At 43.3% G+C, this 24,250-nt stretch overlaps 1 protein-coding gene and 1 non-coding gene across 4 annotated transcripts in view; one reads left to right on the forward strand and one right to left on the reverse strand.

Annotated features, from left to right (window-relative positions):
* PYGL (glycogen phosphorylase L) overlaps positions 1–12,739 on the reverse strand; it is a 54,503-nt gene extending 41,764 nt beyond the window's left edge. For 2 of the 3 annotated variants that reach the window (XM_005211658.4, XM_059890258.1), the window contains exons 1-4: positions 12,432–12,736; positions 6,602–6,703; positions 3,568–3,646; positions 1,449–1,552 (exon numbers count right to left, since the gene is read on the reverse strand). In XM_005211658.4, the coding sequence (XP_005211715.1) occupies positions 1,449–1,552; positions 3,568–3,646; positions 6,602–6,703; positions 12,432–12,674 (528 nt within the window). In that variant the 5' untranslated portion in view covers positions 12,675–12,736. Of the gene's footprint in view, positions 1–1,448; positions 1,553–3,567; positions 3,647–6,601; positions 6,704–12,431 lie in introns of all 3 variants that reach the window. The other variant, NM_001075203.2, reaches the window with a different exon arrangement.
* LOC107132849 (uncharacterized) lies at positions 9,671–23,494 on the forward strand. The gene is made up of 2 exons (XR_009496188.1): positions 9,671–11,637; positions 18,227–23,494. It is a non-coding gene; the product is annotated as an uncharacterized protein (transcript).
* The last annotated feature ends 756 nt before the right edge of the window (positions 23,495–24,250 follow it).

A 24,250-nucleotide genomic window follows, 5' to 3' on the forward strand; every position in this document is an offset into this window, starting at 1 on the left:
AGGCTCCTCTGTCCATGGGATTTTCCAAGAAAGGAATATTGGAGTGGTTTGCCATTTCCTTCTCCAGGGATTGAACTCAGGTCTTCTGCATTGCAGGCAGTCTCTTGAATTGCAAGCAGATTCTTTACCAACTGAGCCACCAGGGAAGCCCCTGAAGATACACTGGTCCTTAACAAAATTTGGAAGTTTGTCTTTCAATAGGTTCCCAATATTCTCCTTCTGGGACTTTCCTCAATGCAACCTCTCATCAAATCAAATCTTTTAGTACCTACTTTCCTTGGCCCAGAAAGTGTCCAAATACTAAGGGAGGAGAAAGCAGATGGTGACGACACTCAGCTTCTCATCCTTCCCCTCTCTGGGGATTAGCTGCAGCCTAGGTCCCCCAACCCAATGCCTGAGTGCGCTGCCTTTAGACTGACTCTTAGAACTCTGACAAGGGCTTAGAGAGGTCAGGCTTTTTTGAAAATCCAGTATCTTTGGGGTATGGTATGAGACAAGGATAGGGAGAAAGAGAAAGCCTAAATCACATTTAACATCAAGGAAAACTGTCCGTGCACGGACAGCTATATGACTGTAGCTCAAAGTATTACTAAAGATAAACAGAAACAAATACTTAAGAATCTGGTTTGGTTATATGAAAATAAAATGAGAGTCATTTATATAGATTAATTACTATTTGTGCAATTTTCTATGGGGCACTATAATTACACATATTAAATATGTGCCAGATTTATTTGATATAATAGTTAACAAGGCTGCCTACTGTTATCTTATATTAAAAAAAGATAGACATATTAAAATGTGAGTTTGAGCAACCTCCAGGAGACAGTGAAAGACAGGAAAGCCTGGTATGCTGCAGTCCACGGTGTCACAAAAAGTTGGACACAACCAAGCGACTGAACAACAAAGGCATACTAAGGAGGGCAAGACTCTGAATGTGGAAAAGAAAACTGATTGTGACTGGGAAATCTGGGGATGCAGATTTACCAAAAGTGTGATCTGAGGTGACTTCACCTCTTAAGAGCCTCAGTTTTCTCACCTACAAAAATGGTGACATGCTTCCTACCTGCAAGGGCTACTGGCAAAGATCATGAGTCAAAAGACATGCTCCTCCATTTTGCATGCTGCAGAGATAGGACACTGCCCATTACAGGTGGTCTGCATTCAGGTACTCGGTGACAAGTATCTTCATGACTCTCTAGCATCCTTATGAGTCTGGCACTGTAAAAGATGCTATAGATCTGGTGGTGAATGATACTGGTGACACTGGCAGGCTCTCGGCTCTTACGGAGCTTATATCGCAAAGTGGGAAGACTGATAGAATTCACAGATGTCAATCAAATGCTACAGACATTAGTAACGCCCTCTGTTAAATTCTGTAAATTATAAATCATCCAGAACATCAAGGCAAAATTTTACTGACAAAATTAAAAATATGAGTCACATACCTGCCATCCATCTCGAATCTTCTGATTGAAGATTCCATATTCATATCGGATGCCATAGCCATAGGCTGCAAGCCCCAGAGTTGCCATGGAATCCAGGAAGCAGGCTAAATTAAACCGAGCACAAGCAAAAGACAGAATTATCAAGGTAAGTAAAAATTTGTCTTTCTCTAAAAAACAAGGCAGCCACAAAACATTTTTCTATGAGAAACCATATTTATATTTTAAAGCAGAGACTGCTGCACAGTAAGTATTAATTTTTTAAAGTCACATTTTCCCCAATTATAATAACATAAATACCATAGAAAAGTTAGAAAATACAAAAATGCATAAAGAAGAAAACAAACATCATTTATTATCTCACTATCTAGAAACTACTACTGCGTTCATGTTGGCATTCCATTTGAGAATAGCTAAGGAAAGCTAAGCTAAGCAAAGAGTCGGACACGACTGAGCGACTGAATTGAACTGAACTGAAGGAAACTGGTCTGTGTTAGCCATGTCTTTTGTTGTGCCTGTCCCTAGCACTGCCCTTTCTAGGGAACCTGTCTCCATGCCCCCTTGCTTGAAAAGACATGTATAATTTACATGTGACCTGTCTAACCAACTGGGACATCTGTGGCAGACTCTCTTTCTGGCTGACGGAATTCCAGTGTTGTTCACATACCAGGTTATGCTTCAGGGAGGCTGGACCTGGAAGTGAATATTGCTTGACTAAACTTCTAGGCTAATCATGGTAATTCTATGTCCTTCACCAGTTTTGGTTTTGGCCTGAGCATACGATGAATCATTCTATCCAATGAGAGCTGCTAGGAGGTCTGCTGGGTACAGTTAAAGATTCTCCTTACTGCTGCTGTCTTTTTTCCATAAAAAGTCAAAAGAACCACAGAGATGCAGAGTCCTGACTGAACTGTGCTGCTGAATAAATAAACCTTGGAATGGCCAACCTCTAGAGTTGTTTTGTGATAATACACGGCCTTGTTGGCTGAATTTTTTTTTAATTTATTTTCGTTTTGGTTCTGTGTTGCTGCACTCAGGCTTTCTCTAGCTGTGGTAAGCAGGGGCTACTCTCTAGCTGTAGTGCACAAGGCTTCTCGTTGCGGTGGCTTCTCTTGTGGCACAAGGGTCCTAGAGTGCAGGCTCAGTGGATGTGCACAGGCTTGGCTGCCTCATGCTGCATAGGATCTTCCCGGACCAGGAATCAAACCTGTGTCCCTTGCACTGGCAGGAAAATTCCTAACCACTGGACCACCAGGGAAGTCCAGGATGCATATTTTTAATTTAATGGTATTGGTATTATATTTTTAATATTTTCCTCTATATTTGTTGAAAAATAATTTCTGGATTAAAAACTCAAACTGAATCCATACAAAAAAGGATATTCATTAATTAAATCGAACCAATACTATAACAAGTGTATCACTGCCTACTAGTCAATCAAAAAGCAAAATGTCCAATGCACAAAAGGATAACACAATGGCTAAACAACTTCAGTCCTACCACACAAGTATGTGAATTGAGCAGTTGGGAACAGTGAAGTGAAGGGCCCACTGTGGAAACCCTTCAGGGCACAGGAAGCATCTGGTTAGCTTTGGGGTTTGAAGCAATGTCTCTAAACTTTTTAAGCAATGTCTCTTTTGTTCAAGTTCCTTTCTCTACTGTCTGTCTGTCTTGCTTGCTTGCTTGCTAAGTCGCTTCAGTCGTGTCTGACTTTGTGCGACCCCATAGATAGCAGCCCACCAGGCTCCCCCATCCCTGGGATTCTCCAGGCAAGAACACTGGAGTGGGTTGCCATTTCCTTCTCCAGTGCATGAAAGTGAAAAGTGAAAGTGAAGTTGCTCAGTCGTGTCTCTTAGCGACCTCACGGATTGCAGCCCACCAGGCTCCTCCGTCCATGGGATTTTCCAGGCAAGAGTACTGGAGTGGGGTGCCATCGCCTTCTCTGACTGTCTGTCTAGAACTGGTCGAACCACAGTGCAGAGCCAAAAACAAATACATCTACTACTAGGTCACACCTTGCACTTCTCCTATACAGTCTGCTGGTTCTATAGGAATAGTCTTGCTTGGCATCTGAGAAGGTGTCAATAGCCAGACAACACAGCACATTCACGATGTCGCTTACCAGCAAGCCTCCCAAGACCACCATTGCCAAGCCCAGCATCTTCTTCAATTTCTTCTAACTCCTCCATATCCAATCCAAGCTGGGGATGAAAGGAAAACAACACTGAACGTGGATACAAACAAGCCACTTCAGAGAGAGCAGTCATGTCCTAAAGCTCTGGGTTGGGCATCCAGGTTCATCTGTGAACTCAATCCTTCCAGGTCCCCCCATGCTAGAACTGACATCAGATAAGCCCTGCAGATGCTGGTGACTGAAGATGCAGACTGTCTGTGAGGGCACAGCAGCAGGCTGCAGAAGAGTATGGGCTCTAAATATCCATTATGACTCTGTTATTTATTAGTTACATGACCGTGGGCAAGGTACTAAATCTCACTATGACTTTTATCTCCTGCTTAAAAACGAGGACATGGGAGCAGTCCAGTGGTTAAGACTCCATGCTTCTATTGCCGGGGGCCCCGGTTCCGTCTCTGGTGGGGGAACCAAGATCCTACAAACTGTTCCATACAACCAAAAGAAAAACAATAAAACTAAAAAAAAAGTTAAAATGAGGATAATAGTATCTATTGGAGAAGGAAATAGCAACCCACTCTAGTATTTTGGCCTGGGAAATTCCATGGACGGAGCCTGGCAGGCTGCAGTCCCCGGGGTCTCAAAGAGTTGGACACGACTTAGCGACTAAAATAAAACAATGACAATAGCATCTATTTCATTTAGGACTGTGAATTAAATGAGATTATACAAACAAAGCACTCAGAATGATTCCTGGGTAGATACTCCTCAATAAATATTGGCTATTACTGTTTCTTAAAGTTATTTTTTTGTTGTCAGGGTAAAAGCTCAGAGATAGTCTAGTACCAAGTCCACACTAACTGGACTAAATTTGAAAATTACGGAAAGATATGAGGTCAGATTCTCTGGGATGGACTAAAGTTCATCTTTTCATGACCACAACGTATTTACTCACTGAGGTCAAAGGTTGTTAACCCAAAACCAGTTAGTGGGTCACTGCCTGTAAGATCTGGGGCCAGACAGCAGTCAGGGAAGCCTCAGTCCTGTGGTCCAGCTGGGATGGGCCTAAAATCCTCTACTTCTCTCTGGGGGTAGATAACAGACTGTAAGGGAACAGTCGCAGGGGAGATAAATTAGGAGTTTGGGATTAACATATGCACACTCTACTATATATAAAATAGGTAAACATCAAGGACCTGCTGTATAGCACAGGGAACTCTACTCAATATCTTGTAATAGCCTATAATGGAAAAGAATATAAAAAGGGGGAGACAGAGGATGAGATGATTAGATGGCATCATTGACTCAATGGACATGAGTTTGAGCAAGCTCCGGGTGTTGGTGATGGCCAGGTAAGCCAGGTGTGCTGCAGTCCATGGGGTCGCAAAGAGTTGGACATGACTGAGCAACTGAACTGAATATCTGTCACTATGCTGTACACTTGAAACTAACACAATATTGTAAATTAACTATATGCAATTAAAAAAAGAAAGAACGAGAGAGACTGTGAGAGGCAGAGGAGCATCTATAAACTTCGGGATGGATGGAACTGGTTGACAGTCAGCTCTCTGTCCTCAAGTGTTAGAACCAACACAAGCCAGAGGCCACTAGCAGCAGTATGGACTCATATCAAAATTGTGTAGTCCTAGAGATCATTTTGGACTGCTCATCTTACCATGAGGAAACTGATGGTCAGATAAATTAAAATACTTGTCCTCTGCTGACTAGATAATAATCTAGCCCATGCCTGGCTAATGATGGTCCTTTGTGAAATGATTGCATTCTTATCTGAAAGTGATACAATCCATGAAATTAGATATTGTTTTACATGGAAACATACACATTTAAAAATGCATGCTTAAAGTGGATGTCCCAGTTGCCATGGGGCTGGTTACCAATTTGAATTCCTATCTTTATATCAAAAGTTGCTTTCTGGTACAAGTCTTGATAACTGTATCTTTTAAAGAGTTCAAAAATGGATCTGCCTCTGTTCATTGTTAAAAGGGCTTTCAAATTTGCTCCCGGTTCACTAGAGTACTGGGGTCCCTGTGACGCCAACTGCTAATACTAGTGCTTAGGATTTGTAACACTCTTAAACATTCGAGTCTAGAGTAGGCTATACTCCTTGAGCAAGGAGTCACTTCATCCCACCTGGTTCGATTCTGGTCCAAAGGAAGTATATTTTTTCAGCTGATATCAAGGGAAGCAAAGAAAACGGAAGCAGAGAGGAGCTGCAATTGTTCTTTGACACAGAATGCTCTGCTAAACCCACATGAAGGAAACCAGCCCTAGTGACAAGCAACTGTCCACACAGGGGACAACAACCCCATGCCAGGACAAAAGTAATTTAAACAGTCTCTCATCTAGAGTGCATCTTTGCAAATACACATTCCTCCCATCAACCACATCAGAAAGGTTAATGACTATTTTTGGTATGAATATACTTGAAGGTCAGGAGAGGACCAGTTAAATATGTTCATGCAAACAAATTAGCACATCAGGTTCAAGACCTCAAGCTTCTTGTTTAAAGAGGAAGTGTATTTTTACATCTCATGAAGCAACGGAGAAAGTATGACAACAGAATTTTAAAAGCTTATTAATTTCAGATAATGTCTTGATATACAAGTAACAGTCAAATTTTGATCATTTTTAAAAAGTAGATAGGAGTCCAAAGAAAAGCTTGTGATTCTGACAACAGGGACTCAAGTACTTTTTAAAGGCTGTTCAGATGCAAATTTCTAAAATGCAATTTGTTGTGGAATGCTGTCAAAAACTGATTGCAGAACAAAATTCTCATGGGGCAAACCAAGTTCTTTAACTGTGTTCCCTAACTGTGTTCCTCTTAAACCATAGATCAGTAGTACTATAGTGTACATTTCTAATAGTTTGAAACAGCCATGTCTACAGAAACAATTTTTCATCTTTTTTCTTTCTTTTTCTTAGGGGGGATGCTCTCTCCCCAAGGTTCCTGAGTTGCACTTGAAATTTAAAGGGAGAGAATGAGAGAAATACAGAGATAACGTACCTGGTAGATGGCCTCATCACAGGCATTCTGCAGGCCAAGGTTGATCATGGTGTTCTGTAATGTTCGGCCCATGTAAAATTCCAAAGAGAGGTAATAAACCCTCTGAAACAAAGAAAAATGATGTCATGTGAACAGCTAAGAGGCCAACCTTACTTGTCAACATAAAAACACAAGGTAAGCAATGAAAAACAAATAGGCAGGACTACTTTAACTCAGGTTCAAACGAGACACCTATAGATGCATGAAGGGCTAAAGAAAAGCACTACTGATAAAATGGAAAACCCATCTTATATCCTGGTTTTGGTAACACCTAAGCTGAGCACCGAAGAATCAATGCTTCTGAACTGTGGTGTTGGAGAAGACTCTTGAGAGACCATTGGACTGCAAGGAGATCCAACCAGTCCATTCTAAAGGAGATCAGCCCTGGGTGTTCTTTGGAAGGAATGATGCTAAAACTGAAACTCCAGTACTTTGGCCACCTCATGCGAAGAGTTGACTCATTGGAAAAGACTCTGATGCTGGGAGGGGTTGGGGGCAGGAGGAGAAGGGGATGACAGAGGATGAGATGGCTGGATGGCATCACCGACTTGATGGATGTGAGTCTGAGTGAATTCACTCAAATTGGTGATAGACAGGGAGGCCTGGTGTGCTGCGATTCATGGGGTCACAAAGAGTCAGACACAACTGAGCGACTGAACTGAATTGAAATATCTTTTTACTCCCAGGGAGGGGGGTGGAAAAAAAAAGCAAACTCATCCAACTAAGCAGATTCAATGTTTTGTGAGTTTTTTCTTCCGATTCACAAGCCTCATGAAAAAGTGTACGTTTTGGGTAAACAGCGGTCAGAATGACATAGCTCATCATTCATCTGTAAAATGTTTCTAGGATGATGGTCAGGTGGGTTTGGCTGTGAGTACCTCAAGTCATCCAAGAAACACGAAGATTAACTCCTTTCAGACACACCCACTGGCTACAAAGTAGTCCTTAACTGTTAGTGCAAGTAATATTATAATTAAATATTTTAGGATTAAAATTACTCTAGAAAGTCTATGAATTGACAATAGTTTCTTCTGAATAACAAGTTTATTGGTGTTTATTCTTGGTGAAATGGGACACTTCTCTATCAGCTTAGAAACTATTTGCCTTTGACATGGTAAAAGCCAGGTAAATACCATCGGAGTTGAAAGTGAAAGGTGCAAAGCTCAGACATTACTAAAACCCTTTAAAATATAAGTGCTGCTGCTGCTGCTAAGTCGCTTCAGTTGTGTCTGACTCTGTGTGACCCCATGGACTGCAGCCCACCAGGCTTCTCCGTCCATGGGATTCTCCAGGCAAGAACACTGGAGTGGGTTGCCATTTCCTTCTCCAATGCACGAAAATGAAAAGTGAAAGTGAAGTCACTCAGTCGTGTCCGACTCTTAGCGACCCCGTGGACTGCAGCCTACCAGGCTCCTCCATCCATGGGATTTTCCAGGCAAGAGTACTGGAGTGGGGTGCCATTGCCTTCTCCAAAATATAAGTACAGTTTACTAATTTAAAAAAGGATCATTAACTTTATCACCCTCTTAAAAAGGATTTGGTCAAGCAGAAAATACTAAAAAAATATGAATACATTTCAATATAAGGAATGCTTATTATAATATTAAACTCATTAGTTACACATATATACTTAAAATGTTATAAGAAAATGTCAATTTAGAAATCTCAGTTTTCCTGTTTTCATTTTATGAAGCAATTGAATTCGAAGTCGCCCATGGAGAGTCAATATATCATTTTCCAGAGCACATCATTATTACTTTTATCCAAGTTGCTTGAATATCTATAATGCTATCGTTAGGGCTCTTATTCATTTATTAGATACCTTTGTGAGTTAGGAAAAGCAGACAGATGCAGGCCAAAGAGGTGCAAGTTGCCACTCACCCCCATGACTGGTGTCCTGGTACCACTTAGAAAAAGGAAGAGTTTCTCAAGCCACAGACACCCATTTATGTAATCAGGGCAATTATTTTCATTCTTCTCTGTGTGCATTTTCATGATCTTTATAATAAAACCACTATGTATGGCGTTTTTACTTTTTGGTGATCTAGAAAAAGCTTGCTTATAAACACAGTATATATACATATCAAGCACTTGCAATTGTGAGGTCATAGCCCCAGGAATCGGAGAAGGCAATGGCACCCCACTCCAGTACTCTTGCCTGGAGAATCCCATGGGTGGAGGAGCCTGGTAGGCTGCAGTCCATGGGGTCGATAAGAGTTGGGCACGACTGAGTGACTTAACTTTCACTTTTCACTTTCCTGCATTGGAGAAGGAAATGGCAACCCACTCCATTCTTGCCTGGAGAATCCTAGGGACAGAGGAGCCTGGTGGGCTGCCTTCTATGGGGTCGCACAGAGTCAGACACGACTGACGCGACTTAGCAGCAGCAGCCCCAGGAATAATGACTACATCTGTGTTAATTTTCTTTCTCTCCCTCTTAAGAATTCTAAATTAGCATCAATTTAAGAGTTTTTCAGATATTTCAAGCTCTTCCTAAAAAAAAAAAAAAGTTGCTGCTTAAAATAAAGTATTTTAAAATAAAATAAATTGGAGAAACTTGTTGCATGACAGGTTTTCCAAAGACATGAATTAAAGGTGATTTCCTATTTTCCTATAAATAAATTTTTGGGGGTGGGATTGCACCTTATTTTGGGGATACAGAAGACCTTAAAAAAATTGATCTCCCTCATCCTCTTAGTTAGTGATCTCTAAACACTTAAAACATGCTTCTGGTAGTAAAATATTTGAGCATTGCCTATATATGCTATAGATTATATACATGCACTACTATTATTAATATCTTATGTATATTTTACAAAAAATAGAAATTTTCAAAAGGCTTATAAAGATAAAATAAGAGGACAAAACAGTATGTAATATTTTAAAAATAATTTAAAAATTTCCTAGCATTAATTAGAAGCCCTGGTAGTTCTGGGAAGGTGTAGAGAAAAGACAACAACACAATTGAGCCTTGCAGGGCAGGTGATAACTGGGCAGAGACACCTGGTGGGAATGCCATTCCGAGGGAGAGGTGCAGTGTTGGCAGAGACCTGATGGGGATGGCAAATCGGGTTGGTGGGAGAACATGGTAAGTCCCAGAGGGTTATGGGAAATAACCTCACCTGGGCTGTGATGGGCCTTCAGTGCTAGATTAAGAGGACTGTGCCAGGTGACCAGAGCCAGTGCTATAGATCTGAGCAGAGGGCAAGGTGTGTCACTTTAGGAGGTTTAATCAGATTATAATGCATAGAACGAGATGGGATTGTAAAGTCAAATGCCTTCAGGAGCCAGGCTGAGAAGATAAATGCATAAAGGCTATCCCGAAAAACAATGAGGAGTAGTGGGCAGAGCTGGTTGGACATGTCCTGCCCAAAGGCATGGAAAATAAAATTGCTTAAAGATGTCTAACAGACCAAACAAAATACGTCTGCTAGCCATTTATTCAGCTGCATGCTGCCAAGTTTAACCACTTCCAAGCAATCACTTGGAAATCTACTTCTTGGGAGAGCAGAGATCAGGGCCTCAATTAGGCAGAGAAGAGAGAATGGAGGAGAGTGGGTGATTTCAAGGCAAACTGCAGAAATCAACAGAATTTGGTGAATTGCTGAATGGGGAATACACGAGGAAGTCAAAGGTGAAAGTAGAGTTTTGTGTCTGGATGACCAGTCAGGATGACAATGCCATTAACATTAGAAACACAAGAGTGGGCGGGATTGGGAGGGATGATGATTCTGAGTTTTTAACATGCTGAGTTTGAGGGAATAAGGGGAGATCTAGTTATGGTCACCAAGCACTTATAAATGTAGGAATGGAGTCTGAAAAGGAATTGAGACTAGAGATCCAGACGTGATCCAGATGTGGGATTCATCTGCAGTTGCCAGGCAGAAAGGGAGGTGGGAGAGAAGCTTGGACACACCTATTGGCTCCACTCTGTGCTAAGGGCTGGGACCTTTGATTAACAAGTGTGGAACGGATCTTGTTCACTTGTAATACTATCAGAATACCTGGCTTAAATGCTTGTCCAGTGCAGAAACTTTCAAGAGGAGAAAACTATGAAGTACCAGTTAAGTCACTGGAGAAGAAACATACAAGGCGAGCGTGTGTTCTACGGCACTAAATGCTTTGGAAATGTATGTGTGTGTCAGGGGAGGCGGGAGTTCTAAAACACGGCTCATCATCTCACACTCCAGCTTAAAAACTTAAAGAATAATTTTTAATGTAAGGTGCAGTCTTTTCTATGCAAATTGACAATTCAGTAAACATATGCCTTTGCAAAGAGTCAGACACGACTGAGCGACTGAATTGAATTTAAATATACGCATACATAAAGTGTTTTCTAAGGATATATTTTGGGGCTTCCAAGGTGGCACTAACGGTATAGAATCTGCCTGCCAGTGCACCAGACCGCAGGAGTCGTGGGGTTCAATCCCCGGGTCAGGGAGATCTCGTGAGGAAGGAAATGGCAACCCACTCCAGTATTCTTGCAGGGAGAATCCCATAAACAGAGGAGCCTGGAAGGCTGCAGTCTGCCGGGTCTAAAAGAGTCTGACACCACTGACCGCAGTGCAGCAGCAAGAAAATATTTTACCAGTTGCTACCTTCCGGTAGAGGCCTAGGCGTCAGGGCTGAGGAAGTTACTTTCCATTTGAAAGTTTCATTAGAGCTGCAATTTCTCACTCAGGAAATTTTTGTTGAGCGGCTCTTTGAGCACTTGGAATATGGACTATTCTTTTTCATGCTTTCTGTGCTAAAACAATTTGTAATAAATGTTTGGGCCACTGTCTCCAGGATTTACCCATTTTTCACCCTTTCCAATACACTCCCTCACCCTTACTGGGCACAACACAATCCTCGCAGCCAAGTCCTCCTCCAGCCCCCGTGCGGTGGGTAGGAGTGGTTTGTGAACAGCGGTTCCTCAGCAGTCCGGGGGTGGCCTGGCCCTCGGCCCCCAGCCAGCAGGAACCAAGTCATTCCAGGAGCTCCACACCCCACTCCAGGTACTGGGGCGCGGGGGGGTGGTGGAGGCGGATACAGAGCTCTGAGCGTGGGTGTCAGGACCTCTACTCCCGCCCCCTCCTACTCCCCCCATCCCTTCGTCACACTCGGGCTGTGCTTTCTACCAGCCCGGGTCTTGCACGCAACCCCCATCTCATCTCCTCCTCTAAAAAGGTTCTGTGGGCTGTGATGCGCCTTCCTCCGACTCCTGCCCCACCTGCCCCCTTAAATCTTATCACTATTTGCCGACCTCGGCAGGTCTCGGCTCCCTAAACCTTCAGTTCCCCACTCCCCACCGCCCCCCCCCTCCCCCGCACCCCCCAGGCAGGGTTTTTATCCCCCTTTGTTCTGGATCGACTGTTTGGGGCCTGGCATTCAGACTGGAGCCTCCAGCTATCTCTAGATTAGATGCTGAGAGTAGATGCTCCCCCAAAAGTTTATGAAACCAGTGGACAGGCGAGGGAGGCTTGAGCTTCTGCTCCAGGAGATCCCCGGGGACGGGAAGCGCAGTGGTTAGGGTGGGGATGGCGCTCGGATAACCGAGACTTAACTGGGGTGTTGGCGGAATGCCAGATCTGACCCCGGCTGCACACCCGCCGCCCACACACTCTCCCCCGGACTTCGCGGGGTGTGTATGTGTAGGGGGAGGATCGGGGTTAGGAGAGGTCACCCCCAAGGCTCCACCCATCCAGCCGGGGCCATCGCCCCGACGCTCGGTTGCCGCCCTCCCAGAAGGGCAGAACGCCGCGGAGGGCACCGGGGAGCGCCCGCCGGCCCCGCCGCGCGCGGGCAGTACCTTGGGGCACTTCTCGTAGTAATACTGCTGCGTGCGGATCCAGCGCCCTACTAGGTGGTCGCGCACCGTGTGCGCCAGCGCGAAGAAGTAGTCGCGGGGGGTGGCCACGTTGCGGTCCTTGACCAGAGTGAAGTGCAGGTGCCGATTGAAGCCCTTCTTCAGCTCGGCCACGTTCTCCACGCCCACGATGCCGCGGATGCTGATCTGCCGCCGCTTCTCCTGGTCGGTCAGGGGCTTGGCCATGGCGGCGGCGGGCAGCGCGGCGAGCGGGACGTGCGGCTCCGGACCTGCGGCGGGACAGGGGCGGAGCAGCTCTACGCCGCTCGCCGCTTTTGAGTCGGAAGAAAGTGTGGGGTCCGCCCCTGGGCGCGGCGGCGCCGCCCCGGGTCCCAGCCCGCCTGCCTGGGTAGCGGAGGGAGGGCCCGGCTCCCCCTCTCCCTACCTCGGGACTCTGGGCCGGCGGGGCGGGAGCGACGGTCGGTGCCGGCCGGTGGGGACCTCTGCGGGCGAGAGTCTGCGCACCCGCTGTGCCCGGATAGGCGCCGTGGGCGCTGGCGGCTGGAGGGACCTCGGGTGAATCCTCTTGGCGGTTGAAATGGGATCTGTGGTAACTCATGGACACTCCCTTCAGGGTCTGTGGAAATGGGGAAGGGGGAGAGTGGGGAGAGGAGGGAATCTGACTTGCTTCCCCGTTCCGGAGTGTTGGGTATAAGAAGAATGTCTGGGTGTGAAAGCGTTGTAAGCAGATGGAGTGGGAGTGGGTGGGTCCCTAGAGATCGAGAAGGGGTTTGTGTGTTTGGGGGGGGGGGGGGCTTTCTTGACCTAAGAGAAGGTATTTTTGGCCTAAGCCATTTTGTGATCTAAGCTTGGCCATAATATTTGTCCTTGAACAGGTCACAGCAGTTAACGATCTTAAAGGAAGTAAGGGAAAGGAGGAACAAAGGGAAAGCAGTCAAGAAAAAATAGTTCGGTGATAAAGAGAGTCCTAGCTCCTCCTTAAGCGACACACATAACAATCTGATGCTCATCTTTGAGTTCTGCAGGAGCTAAGGCCCCCACTCAAGTGGAGGATGGAAGGATGGAGTGGACCCTTGTGACTTCAAGTAACTAAAGCTAGACCTTTGCCAGGCGTTTGCTGATTTCTCAGCCCAAGCCCCTTTATGAATATACCTGTGCCTTTAGCTTAAAATTTCCCCAATTTTGCTATTCAGAGAGGCACTGGTTTGGGAAGGATCCTGTGTTCTCCTTAATTGCTGCAAATAATAAATCCTTCCTTCTCTGCAATTTTTGTCTTGGTTGTGTCTTTTGGCTCAACTCCCACCAAGAAGAGAACACATTTTCAGGTACCAGCATGTTGCTGGCAGGCTTTTGTTTTACAGAGGTTTATTTGTTATGTTACTATTATTGCTATCATTTCTCATCTGGAATGGGTTCTACTACAAGCTTCGGGAGAGTCAGCACTCTCACCTCGGTTGTCACACATCCCTGTTAGTTCTTGGCGTCCCTCCCATCTTGAGTCAGAAAAAGAATCCTAGGGCACCCCCTTTGCTGTCATTTAGTTTTTGAGGACCCAGGAATTCAGAGTTCCTGACTCTTAGACTCGTGCTTGCCTTGTCAAGAGGATGAGATGGTTGGATGGCATCACTGACTCAATGGGCATGAGTTTGAGTAAACTGTGGGAGTTGATGATGGACAGGGAGGCCTGGCTTGCTGCAGTCCACAGGGTGTCAAAGAGTCAGACTCCACGACTAAGCGTCTGAACTGAACTGCCTTGTCAAAGCACTCAACTGTTCATCTACAGAGACAGGTTAGTGAGAATCAAAGAAAGTCCTCAGTTGGACCTTCATACTGATTAGGTGGCAGGGGTTTTTACTTTGGCCCCTTGTTTGAACTATGTTTCAAATGAAGGCAGGGTGGAGGGAGGGAAATGAGAAGGTGTGTCCTGTAATAGGAAGGGATAACTCACTGGGCTGGTTGCCTTGTGTACATGAAACAAAGCAGTCTGTGTTATTTGGCAGTACAGCCTGATCTTTGCACCATTCACCTTCCACCTTTGGAGGTATTTATTTGTGTGTGTGTGTATAAACCTTGGCAAAGGCAAACAAATGATATTTTAGGATGTCAGAATCTTTTTCAATAAGATATGGTATTAATTTATTTTAGAGACAGTCCATTCTAGAATTGAGTTCTATCCCTGCCCCCCCCCCCACAAATCTTAGTACAATTTATTAATAGACTTCACTGTTAATAGTAGGCCAGAGCTGATTATTTTGAGTTGATGTGGTGGTGGGGGTGGGAGGCTAAATGCAGCTCTTACCATAAAAATAAAACTTTAGATTTCACAGCTCTGACAAAATATCCAGGTCCCTAGGCCTGGATCCCTTTAGATGCTAGGCCTTTGGGGGCAGAGCCAAGACTGAGTTACAGTATACAATACCTGTAATACTGATGACCTGGAATAGGAAAGCATTTTAGAATACACAAGGATGATGGTTTGGCCATCTGGATGAGGCCAGAAATGCCCTAAATTAAAAGTGAGAGCAACATCAAAATAGCTGATCTTACAGAGAGAATAAACTAGTGGTTACAAGAGGAGAGAAGGAAGGAGGGAGAGCTTACGATATACAAATGCTATGCATAAAATTAATAAGCAACAAGGATATATTGTAAAGCAGAGGGAATATAGCCATTATTTTGTAATAACTTTAAATGGAGTATAGGGCTTCCCTGGTGACTCAGATGGTAAAGAATCTACCTGCAATGTGGAAGACCCAAGTTCAATCCCTGGGTCAGGAAGATCCTCTGGAGAAAGGAATGGCTCCTCACTCTGATATTCTTGCCTGGGAAATCCCATGGACAGGCGAGCCTGGAGGGCTCCAGTCGGTGGGGTGACAGAGAGTCAGACACGATTGAGCAACCAACGCTTTCAGTTTCACACACTTTAAATGGAGTATAATCTACAAAAATATTGAATCATGTTGTATACTTGAAACTAATATTGTATGTCAATCATACTTTAAAAATAAATAAAATAAATGCAAAAAAAAAAAAAAAGAGTTGATCTTAAAATAACCAGGCCTCTGTGGTAAAGTTTGAGGGGAGGCTGAAAAGGCAGATCTCTTGACAAATTAGATTATAAAAAAATAAGTTTTTAAAATCAGTTTTGAAATGATCCAAAAGGATACACGTATCCCAATGTTCATTGCAGCACCGTTTACAATAGCCAAGACATGGAAGCAACCTTAATGTCCATCAACAGAGGAATGGATAAAGAAGATGTTGTATATATATATATATATATATATACAAATATATATATGTATATATACAGTGAAATATTACTCAGCCATTAATAAGAATGAAATACTGACATTTGCAGGAACATGGATGGATAAAGAGATTGTCATACTGAGTGAAGTCAGTCAGAGAAAGAGAAGTATCATATGACATCCCTTAGGGCTGAATATAAAATGAAATGATACAAATGAACTTTACAAAACAGGAACAGACTCACAGACTGAGAGAATGAATTTATGGTTGCAGGGTAGGGGGAAGAATAGGGACAAGGGATAGTTAGTAGTTAGGAAGTATGGGATTGACATGTTCAGACTGCTATATTTAAAATGGATAATCAACAAGGACCTACTGAATAGCACAGGGAACTCTGCGCAATGTTATGTGGCAGCCTGGATGGGAGGAAAGTTTGGGGGAGAATGGAGAATGTATCCATTCATGTATATGTGTGACTGAGCCCCCTTGCTGTCCACCTGAAACTATCACTACCTTGTTCATTGGCTATTCTCCAAATTAAATAAAAAGTAAAAAAAATAAAATTAGTTTTGAATACCTCTAGGATGGTCACAGTGTTAAGCCAGTTTTGGGTCATTCACAGGTTGGTGTGAAACAGCTCAACAGGAGATGGAAAATAGAGTAGAGCAGTGAGATGAGGGAAAGCTAGGTCTGAGTAGATCTTCCTCCCAGGGAGGTCTGAGCAGCAAAAGGGAAAAGAATTGTCTGGTTACTTAGGCAGGGAATGAGGAATTAGGGTGTACAAAAGAAGAGATGGAAGACACTAAAGGCAAACTTTCTATTTCTTAGTTTTGTTTAAGACAATTTCTAATGGGTGGATCCTAGGCCCCCATCCACTTAGACGGACTAAATTCTTGTTGAAAACTCAGAATAATGATAAACTGATAAACACACTGTTACTTCTGTAGCTGGTCAGTAAACCTGCACCCCTGAGTTGCTCATCTCTCAAACTGGAAAAACTGTTACCAGTGGGATATCCAAACTATAGTGTGGAGGGAGGGAACCTCCAAGCCTATGTGAAAGGAGTGACTTAGTGATTTAGGAGGAACCGTACATCCAGTTTTGAGTGACAATGGATCACGCTGTTGGGACTTCCCTGGCAGTCTAGTGGGTGAGACTCCTTGCTTCCACTGCAGGTGGTGTGGGTTAGATTCCTGTCCAGGGAATTAAGATCCTGCGTGCCCTGTGGCACAGCCAAACAAACAAAACCAACGAGTCACATTGTCAGTCTTTTTCACTTCTCTTCCAGTCTTTCTAGAAAGTATTTGGTGTTAGCGTGTCTTTAACATTTGCTAATCTGCGCTTTTAACAGAAAGTAGCTCCTTTCTTCAGGTTTTAGCATCTAACTGGCATTTAATAATACTGTCTTCCATTTATGGTAAGTGATACTTTATCATTTAACTCTCACAGAAACTTTGCTTTTTAAATTTTAAGTTAAAGTGAATTTACTTAAAGAAAAATTATTAGTTGGGTGGCACATGGGTTGGCCAAAAAGTATACAAATATAACTGAAGTTTGGGAAACACAGAGCTTATGGTGTCCTGGGTCCCTTTGAAATCTAACATCTGCTCATTTTGTACTGGTCTAGAACACCAAGGCCCAGAGAGGTGAAGTTACTTGACCAAGAAGATTACTATCTTTGAAAACATTTCCTTCAGTGTCTCCTGACTAGAAACACCCAAAACTGTAGTTCCCTGAGAAAGTATGAGACTTAAGGTCCTCATGTTTGTTCATACTTCTCTTGGCAACGATGACCCCTGTTATTCCTGTTTCTTAGCTGCAGCTTCCCCACGGCTACTCTGATGAAATGGCCCTTGTGAATAGCTCAACAATCCATGCACACCTCATAAGACAAGTATAAGTTATACCCACTGTCAGAAAAGAACATGGGCAAGTGCGTCTGAATCTTCAGAGAAGCAGATGAAGACAGGATTCAACATGCAAGGATTTTGTTAGGGCAAATGCTCCTGGGGAAGAAAATGGGGAGGGAACCAAGTCAGCCTGAGAAAGAGTGTCAGGCTGTGATGCGAATCTGACTCTGAGTGAAGGAGAGAGGGAGAGATCCATGAGAGGGAGCATCCCAAACTGCCCTCAGTTCCAGGAAGATCCAGCAAGGCGACTGGCAATTCTGGAGCCAAAGTCAACTGTCGGGAGTCTCCATGCTCTCTTGTCAGGCGAGTTCCCCAGGGAGGTGTGGCACCTGCACAAGCCCAGCAAGGACATCTGCAGCCCTTGATCAGTTGTGCTCTCTGCAGTTGGAAGTCTGGGAGGCCCATTCTTGTGACTACCAGTAAGATATCAGATAACAAACATAGGTTAGCAGACACTATATTCCAAAGTAGGGCTTACCGTGTTGGCATCCCACTTTCATCAAATATACAACTAGCATTTTCCAAAAGCTCTGGTTAGGCACTTAATGTGCATTCCTTCATTGAAACCTCTTACCAGCTCTGTGGGCAAGTTTTATTTTTCTTTTCATTTTATAGATGAAGAAACCGTGGCTCAGAGAAGTTAGGTAGTTTGCTCAAGATCACTTAACAGGTAAGAGGCTGAAGAGGTTTTCACATATTTGTGTTGTGTTTTCCTTCTTCCGAAACGGGTTTGGGATCAGTTGAGTAAACCTGAATTCTCACTGCACCTTAGTTGACCTAGTTATCCTGTCCCTTTAGGTTGTTATGTGCTGTTCTCTGGCCTTTGACCTACTTCTAATCAGTTCTGAAATCCAGGGAAATGCCAGAGGTCCAAGTGGCCCACAAAGGGGCATTGGCACAACAGAGATGCTCAGCGTAGATGATGAGCTGAGCTTTGTACCCAGTGAGTGAATTTAAGTACATTTCACTCAGTATATTTAATGTGTGAATCTGTCAACCAAGATTACTTCTAGGCTCTGCTGTTTTAAATATTTAGTAAGACGATTGAGAGCCTGGGTTTATTATGCTACTGAGTGCCCTTCGGATCTGGGGACAGCACACTGAGCGCATTGCATCTCTGTAATTGGCCGTAACTGAGACCATTCACTTGTTACTTGAATATATTTGGCTTGTTTTGGAAGCAAGTGAGTGTTCCTGGCACTTTCAGATCCTGTTATATCTGATTTGCTCATTAATACAGTAGTTTGGTTTGTTAGGCGTGGTCCGGTGGGAGTTTCTGAAAAGCAGGAAATATTTAACAACTCATTTCTCCCTGTGCCTCGTTCAGTGAATGGTTTTAGTATGCCTGTTATGGAATATGCTGGAGAATTGCTTAGTGCCTCAATTTCAACTTCTGCAAAGTGAGGTTAATGCTCTCTGTTCTCCTCACTCCCCAAGGCAGCTAAACTCAAAAAAGGTCTGAGTAGAGAAGTGTTAGGAAATGTTAAAAGCAAAAGATATCAACTTTGGGGTTGGGATTATATTTTGAAATCTTAGCCAGCACTTCCCTTTTCTCCTGGTGCTTTACTTTTCCCCACCTCCCTTGAGGAGCCACGCTAGCTTGCGATTATTGCCGATGAAGGATGTAACCTCTCTGGTTTGTTACTGCTTGGATTGGCTCAGACGGTAAGGAATCTGCCTGCAATGCAGGAGACCTGGGTTCCATTCCCAGGTCAGGAAGATCCCCTGGAGAAGGGAATGGCTACCCACTCCAGTATTCTTGCCTGGAGAATTCCATGGACAGGGGACCCTGGCGGGATACAGTCCATGGGGTCTCAAAAAATCGGACATGACTGAGAGACTAACACTTTCACTTAGGTTAACATGTGCGAGACACACTGAATGAGAGCCAAGAGTCTGAGAAGACTCACAGGAGGGAGAAGATAGCACAGTGGGTGGGGGGGGAGTAGAGATGTCACAGTCTTGGAGCAAGGAGCTGGGAGGGAGCCTGCTTCCTTGGGGAAGCAGAAATGCCAGGGAGCGGCCTGCAATGTTCTCTGCTTCTTTAGAAGATCCAGGGGAGGAAGCAGCTGCTTGAAGGCTTTCAGTAGTCAGGGCTTAGACATGGTCAAAGACTCCCCACCCACAGGGAGGCATGGAGCAGCCTGTGGGTGAAGACCGGATGAGAAGGCTGACTCAGAAAACACCCAGGGGAAGACTTGTCAAGGCTTGGGCTTCCTACCTCCCACCGCCACTGGTGCTTGGAGTGAATGGGCCAGTTAAAGTGAGGTCACAGTTTCCCTTTCCTGGAGAATGAGAGTTCAAATTAGACATTTAAATTATACGTAAAAAATAAAGCTGCATTTCGTACACACCTGAGTTTATTCACTGTTTGTATTTGCTTTTCCATCTAGTATTATTACTAATGCAACAAGACTCATGTTTCAGAAAAAGCTTTCACCTTGTTATAGGAATGAATGATAAGATGAGTTCTGGGAAAATTTTGCAAAGAGGTATGAACCAATCCTGACCGAGGAAGGGAAGTAAGAAGTGTGCTAAGCCTAGGGTTTCAGTAGATAATCAGTAGATAATCACGCAACATGCACTAGAGACAGCCTCTCTGCCACCTTGTCTCAGGGCCTTCATCATGCTGACCTGAGTGGGTCCACATTTTGACTTATATATGCATAATAGATTTATTGCAGGGATTACCTATAAAATGTATAGCTGCTATACAAATATTACTGTTTTTTTTTTTAAAAAGACTTTTGTTTCCTTAAGGAGTAAACTGAAGGAATCACAAACACCAAGTTCTCAAATGCAAACACTTTAACTTCTCTGAGCTATTAATTAGCCACCTTTAAAACTCTAACCAATAGGATGCTTGGATGTTTATCAGCTTAAAACACATATTTTTTTCAAGGATGGAGCCCAGGAGTCTGGATGATGTATTAAAAGTTGATCCCATGCACAAGTTCTGGGCTTTTCTTTTTTGGATTTCTTGTTGTCTTAGATGTACTGAGTTCATTTGATGCAATTTTGCATAGCATACCCTATCTCTGTTTTTCAAATTCAATATTTTAATTTATTGATTTATTTTAAAAATATTTAAGCATTTACTATGTGTCTAGCCTTGTGCTGGACAGTTGGTAAAATCAGTGAACCAAACAGATGACAAAGTAGCTAGACACATTGTTTCCCCATTCCCTGGTTACCTGGGAGCTGACTCCTCTTCATCTGCCTCCCCTCTCCCATTTATACTTAAGTAGAAGGCAATGGCACCCCACTCCAGTACTCTTGCCTGGAAAATCCCATGGATGGAGGAGCCTGGTGCGCTGCAGTCCATGGGGTCGCAAAGAGTCGGACACAACTGAGCGACTTCACTTTCACTTTTCACTTTCATGCATTGGAGAAGGAAATGGCAACCCACTCCAGTGTTCTTGCCTGGAGAATCCCAGGGACAGGGGAACCTCGTGGGCTGCCATCTATGGGGTTGCACAGAGTCGGACACGACTGAAGCGACTTAGCAGCAGCAGCAGAAGTCCATATACTTATTGTGGGCGTGGTTATTTTATAACAGTGACTATAGGACTCCCCTTTGGTCATGTTCTTGGTGAAAGAAGGAACCGGAAGTAAGGACCAACTTGGAAAGTCAACAAATCAAACATTTAATGAACACCTACTGTATACATCCACAGTATACTATGTTCACTGTTAATGGTCTAAAGAATACAGGCCATGGTCTCTGCCTTACCAAGAACTTTTAAACTATGTTAAGGCACCACACTCTCATGAAAATACAAGGCAGGGTATGGTAAAGGAAAAAATAAGCCTAACTTTAAGTGCTAAGTTTATAGGGAGGAAAGAGCATCTTGTATTTGTCTTGAAGCTACATGACAACAGCTGTTTTTCTTTCTTCTCGAAAGTGCTGTTTCCTCCTCTACCCCCTTGAATGATAGTATATTAGTCATTGAATCACAGTACATTTCCAGTTTAAGATGAAAACGTTAAACTTCACTCCACCCATAATTTTCATGACACATCATCTTTTATATTTTTGAGATTTAAATGTGAGAACTGCAAAGACGAGCTTATACCAGCAGGTGGAGGAATTTGCTATTTGAACTCAGGACATCAAGTGGTTCAGCAAAGGATGTGACTGCAATGTAAATTATTGCTTTATTTCTCTTTGTTTCAGATATTTATGCACCAAAACACTCTGAACAAATTACATATATTCTAATGAAAGAGAATGTATGTATTTTTATAACAAATTACTATACTGTACAGCAGAAATTAACACAACATTGTAAATCAACTATACTTGAATAAAATAAAGGAAAAACATCAAACCCAAATTACTTGTACTCTGAAGAAGATGAATCAAAATTGGTTATTTTCATCACTCTATCCAGAGCATTAAGTAGATGGCACTTTCTCCTTTTCAAAGTCTTAGATGTAAATATATATTGACATCTAAAGAAATAATTTCGACTTCCCAGGTGGCTCAGTGGGTAAAGAATCTGCCTGCAATGCAGGAGATGCAGGTTCAATCCTTGGGTCAGAAAGATCCCCTGGAGGAGGGCATGGCAACCCAGTCCAGGATTCTTGCCTGGAGAATCCCATGGACAGAGGAGCCTGGTGGGCTACAGTCCATGGGGTTGCAAAGAGTTGGACACGATTGAATTGACAGCACACACACAAAAAGAAATAGTTTATTCTCATAGAGAACATTGGAGAACTCTTTTTAAACAAACATACGACCTTAACATTCTTATGCTAGATGTAGAACACACTCAGAGTAGGGTGTACTGTTGCCTTGGGCTCCCACGTGAGTCAAGCTTCTGAGTTTGCAGGTATCAGAGTAGAGGGATCTCTGTACTGGTTTATCTGAGGTCTATCGCAGGTTTTCAGGCCTGTCTGAGCACATCAGCGAACTGATGAGACAGGCCTGAGTAAAATCAATACACGTAGGGGAGTTGGAATCATCAGGGGAAGAAGTCATGCCCTGCCTGTTGCTGGGGCAAGGGCATGTCCAGCAAGCTGCGGGAGTCTGGTGGAGGCTGAGAAGCTTCCTGGGCAAGAGTTCACCCTAAGGGTAGAAAGAATCTGCTGATTAGCTTGAGCCAGCAAGAAAAGCCCTAGTTGTCAGAGAGGAGCAGTAAGTCTAATGGGGATTGTACTAGTTTCTTGATAACCTGGTCTGAGTGTTTAGAAGCACGATTCCCATGAGTACATAGAAGGCTGTTGGTAAAAACGGAAATAATTTTCTCAGCTTTTAAAAAAATTCTCAGATTTAAGAAATACTATTTTACCTTCTCACCTGAACAGGTGAGTCAATTTCTTGTGCTTCACTCCTGCACAGCTTGCCTTCCCAGGTTGCTCAGCAGTAAAGAATCCGCCTGCCAATGCAGGAGATGCAGGATATGTGGGTTCGATCCCTGGGTTGAGAAGATGCCCTGGAGTAGGAAATGACAGCCCACTCCAGTGTTCTTGCCTGGAAAATCCCATGGACAGAGGAGCCTGGCAAGCTACACTCCATGGAGTCGCAAAGAGTTGGACGGGACTGAGCAACTGAGCAGAGCAAAGCAGCTTGCCCAACTTGCCGGACCCAGTAGAGGAGGGTCTGGGGGAAGTGCTTTGTTCAGAGGGGAGAGGCATTGGCCACAGGACTGCCAGCGCAGGGAGACACCTTCTGGAGACTCTCAGAAATACAGGACTTGGTGTGCGGGAGTGGAGGTTTGGTCCTGAAAATGGGAGCAGGAACCAGTGACATCTGTATTGCAGTTAATGAGATTCCTCTGACTCAAAGGCTCATAAGTCTGGAGAAATAAACATTACATATATACTGCTGGCCAGGTTCTTAGAGTTACTGAACATTTAATAAAACAACCATGATAACTATGTCTGTTTTTTGATGCATAAGCTCTTTGTAAAACCCTCCATTTGGGTTATATTTTTATAGCAGTTTAACAGACTTACAGACAGGTGTATAAATCTTAAGTATATACCACAGTGAATTTTTACAGTTTAATAACTTGTACAAATTCTGCTAAGACAGATGCAGAATATGAGAAGCAGCTCTGAAGCCTATCTTGTGCCCCTTCTTGTCTCCTTTTCTAAAAGCTACCCTGATTTCCAATATTGCAAATAACTTTTGCCTGTTTTAAACTTTGTATAAATGAAATTAATTAAACATTTATTTTGCCTACCTTTTTTTTTTTTACTCAACATTATGTCTATAAGTCTTATTTATGTTCTTACCAAACTGTGTAGGTTTTCTTTGTTGTATCGTGTTCCATTATATGAAAGTAGCATAATTTTATCCATTTTAAAATTTACTCATTTTAAAATTTATTCACTGTTGGTGGACATTTGAGTTGTATCCAGTTTTGATTATTATGAACAAAGCTGCCATAAAGATATCGGTACATGTTTTACTGCACACATGTCCTCCTCACTGTTTCTGTTGAGAATATAATTGCTAAATCTGATCTATAGATTTAATGACTTTTATTCTTCCCAATGTGGAAAATGTGGTTTAGTTATACATGTTCAGTTCTCTTGCTGTAAAGGGATTGAAGTGATGAAGAAAGTGAATTTGACTATGAAGCTATTAATATTACTAGAAAAAGTTGGCGTTACTTAGAGCAGCCAGGT

The sequence above is a fragment of the Bos taurus genome, chromosome 10, assembly GCF_002263795.3.
Source record: "Bos taurus isolate L1 Dominette 01449 registration number 42190680 breed Hereford chromosome 10, ARS-UCD2.0, whole genome shotgun sequence".
In the NCBI taxonomy this organism is placed as follows: domain Eukaryota; kingdom Metazoa; phylum Chordata; class Mammalia; order Artiodactyla; family Bovidae; genus Bos; species Bos taurus.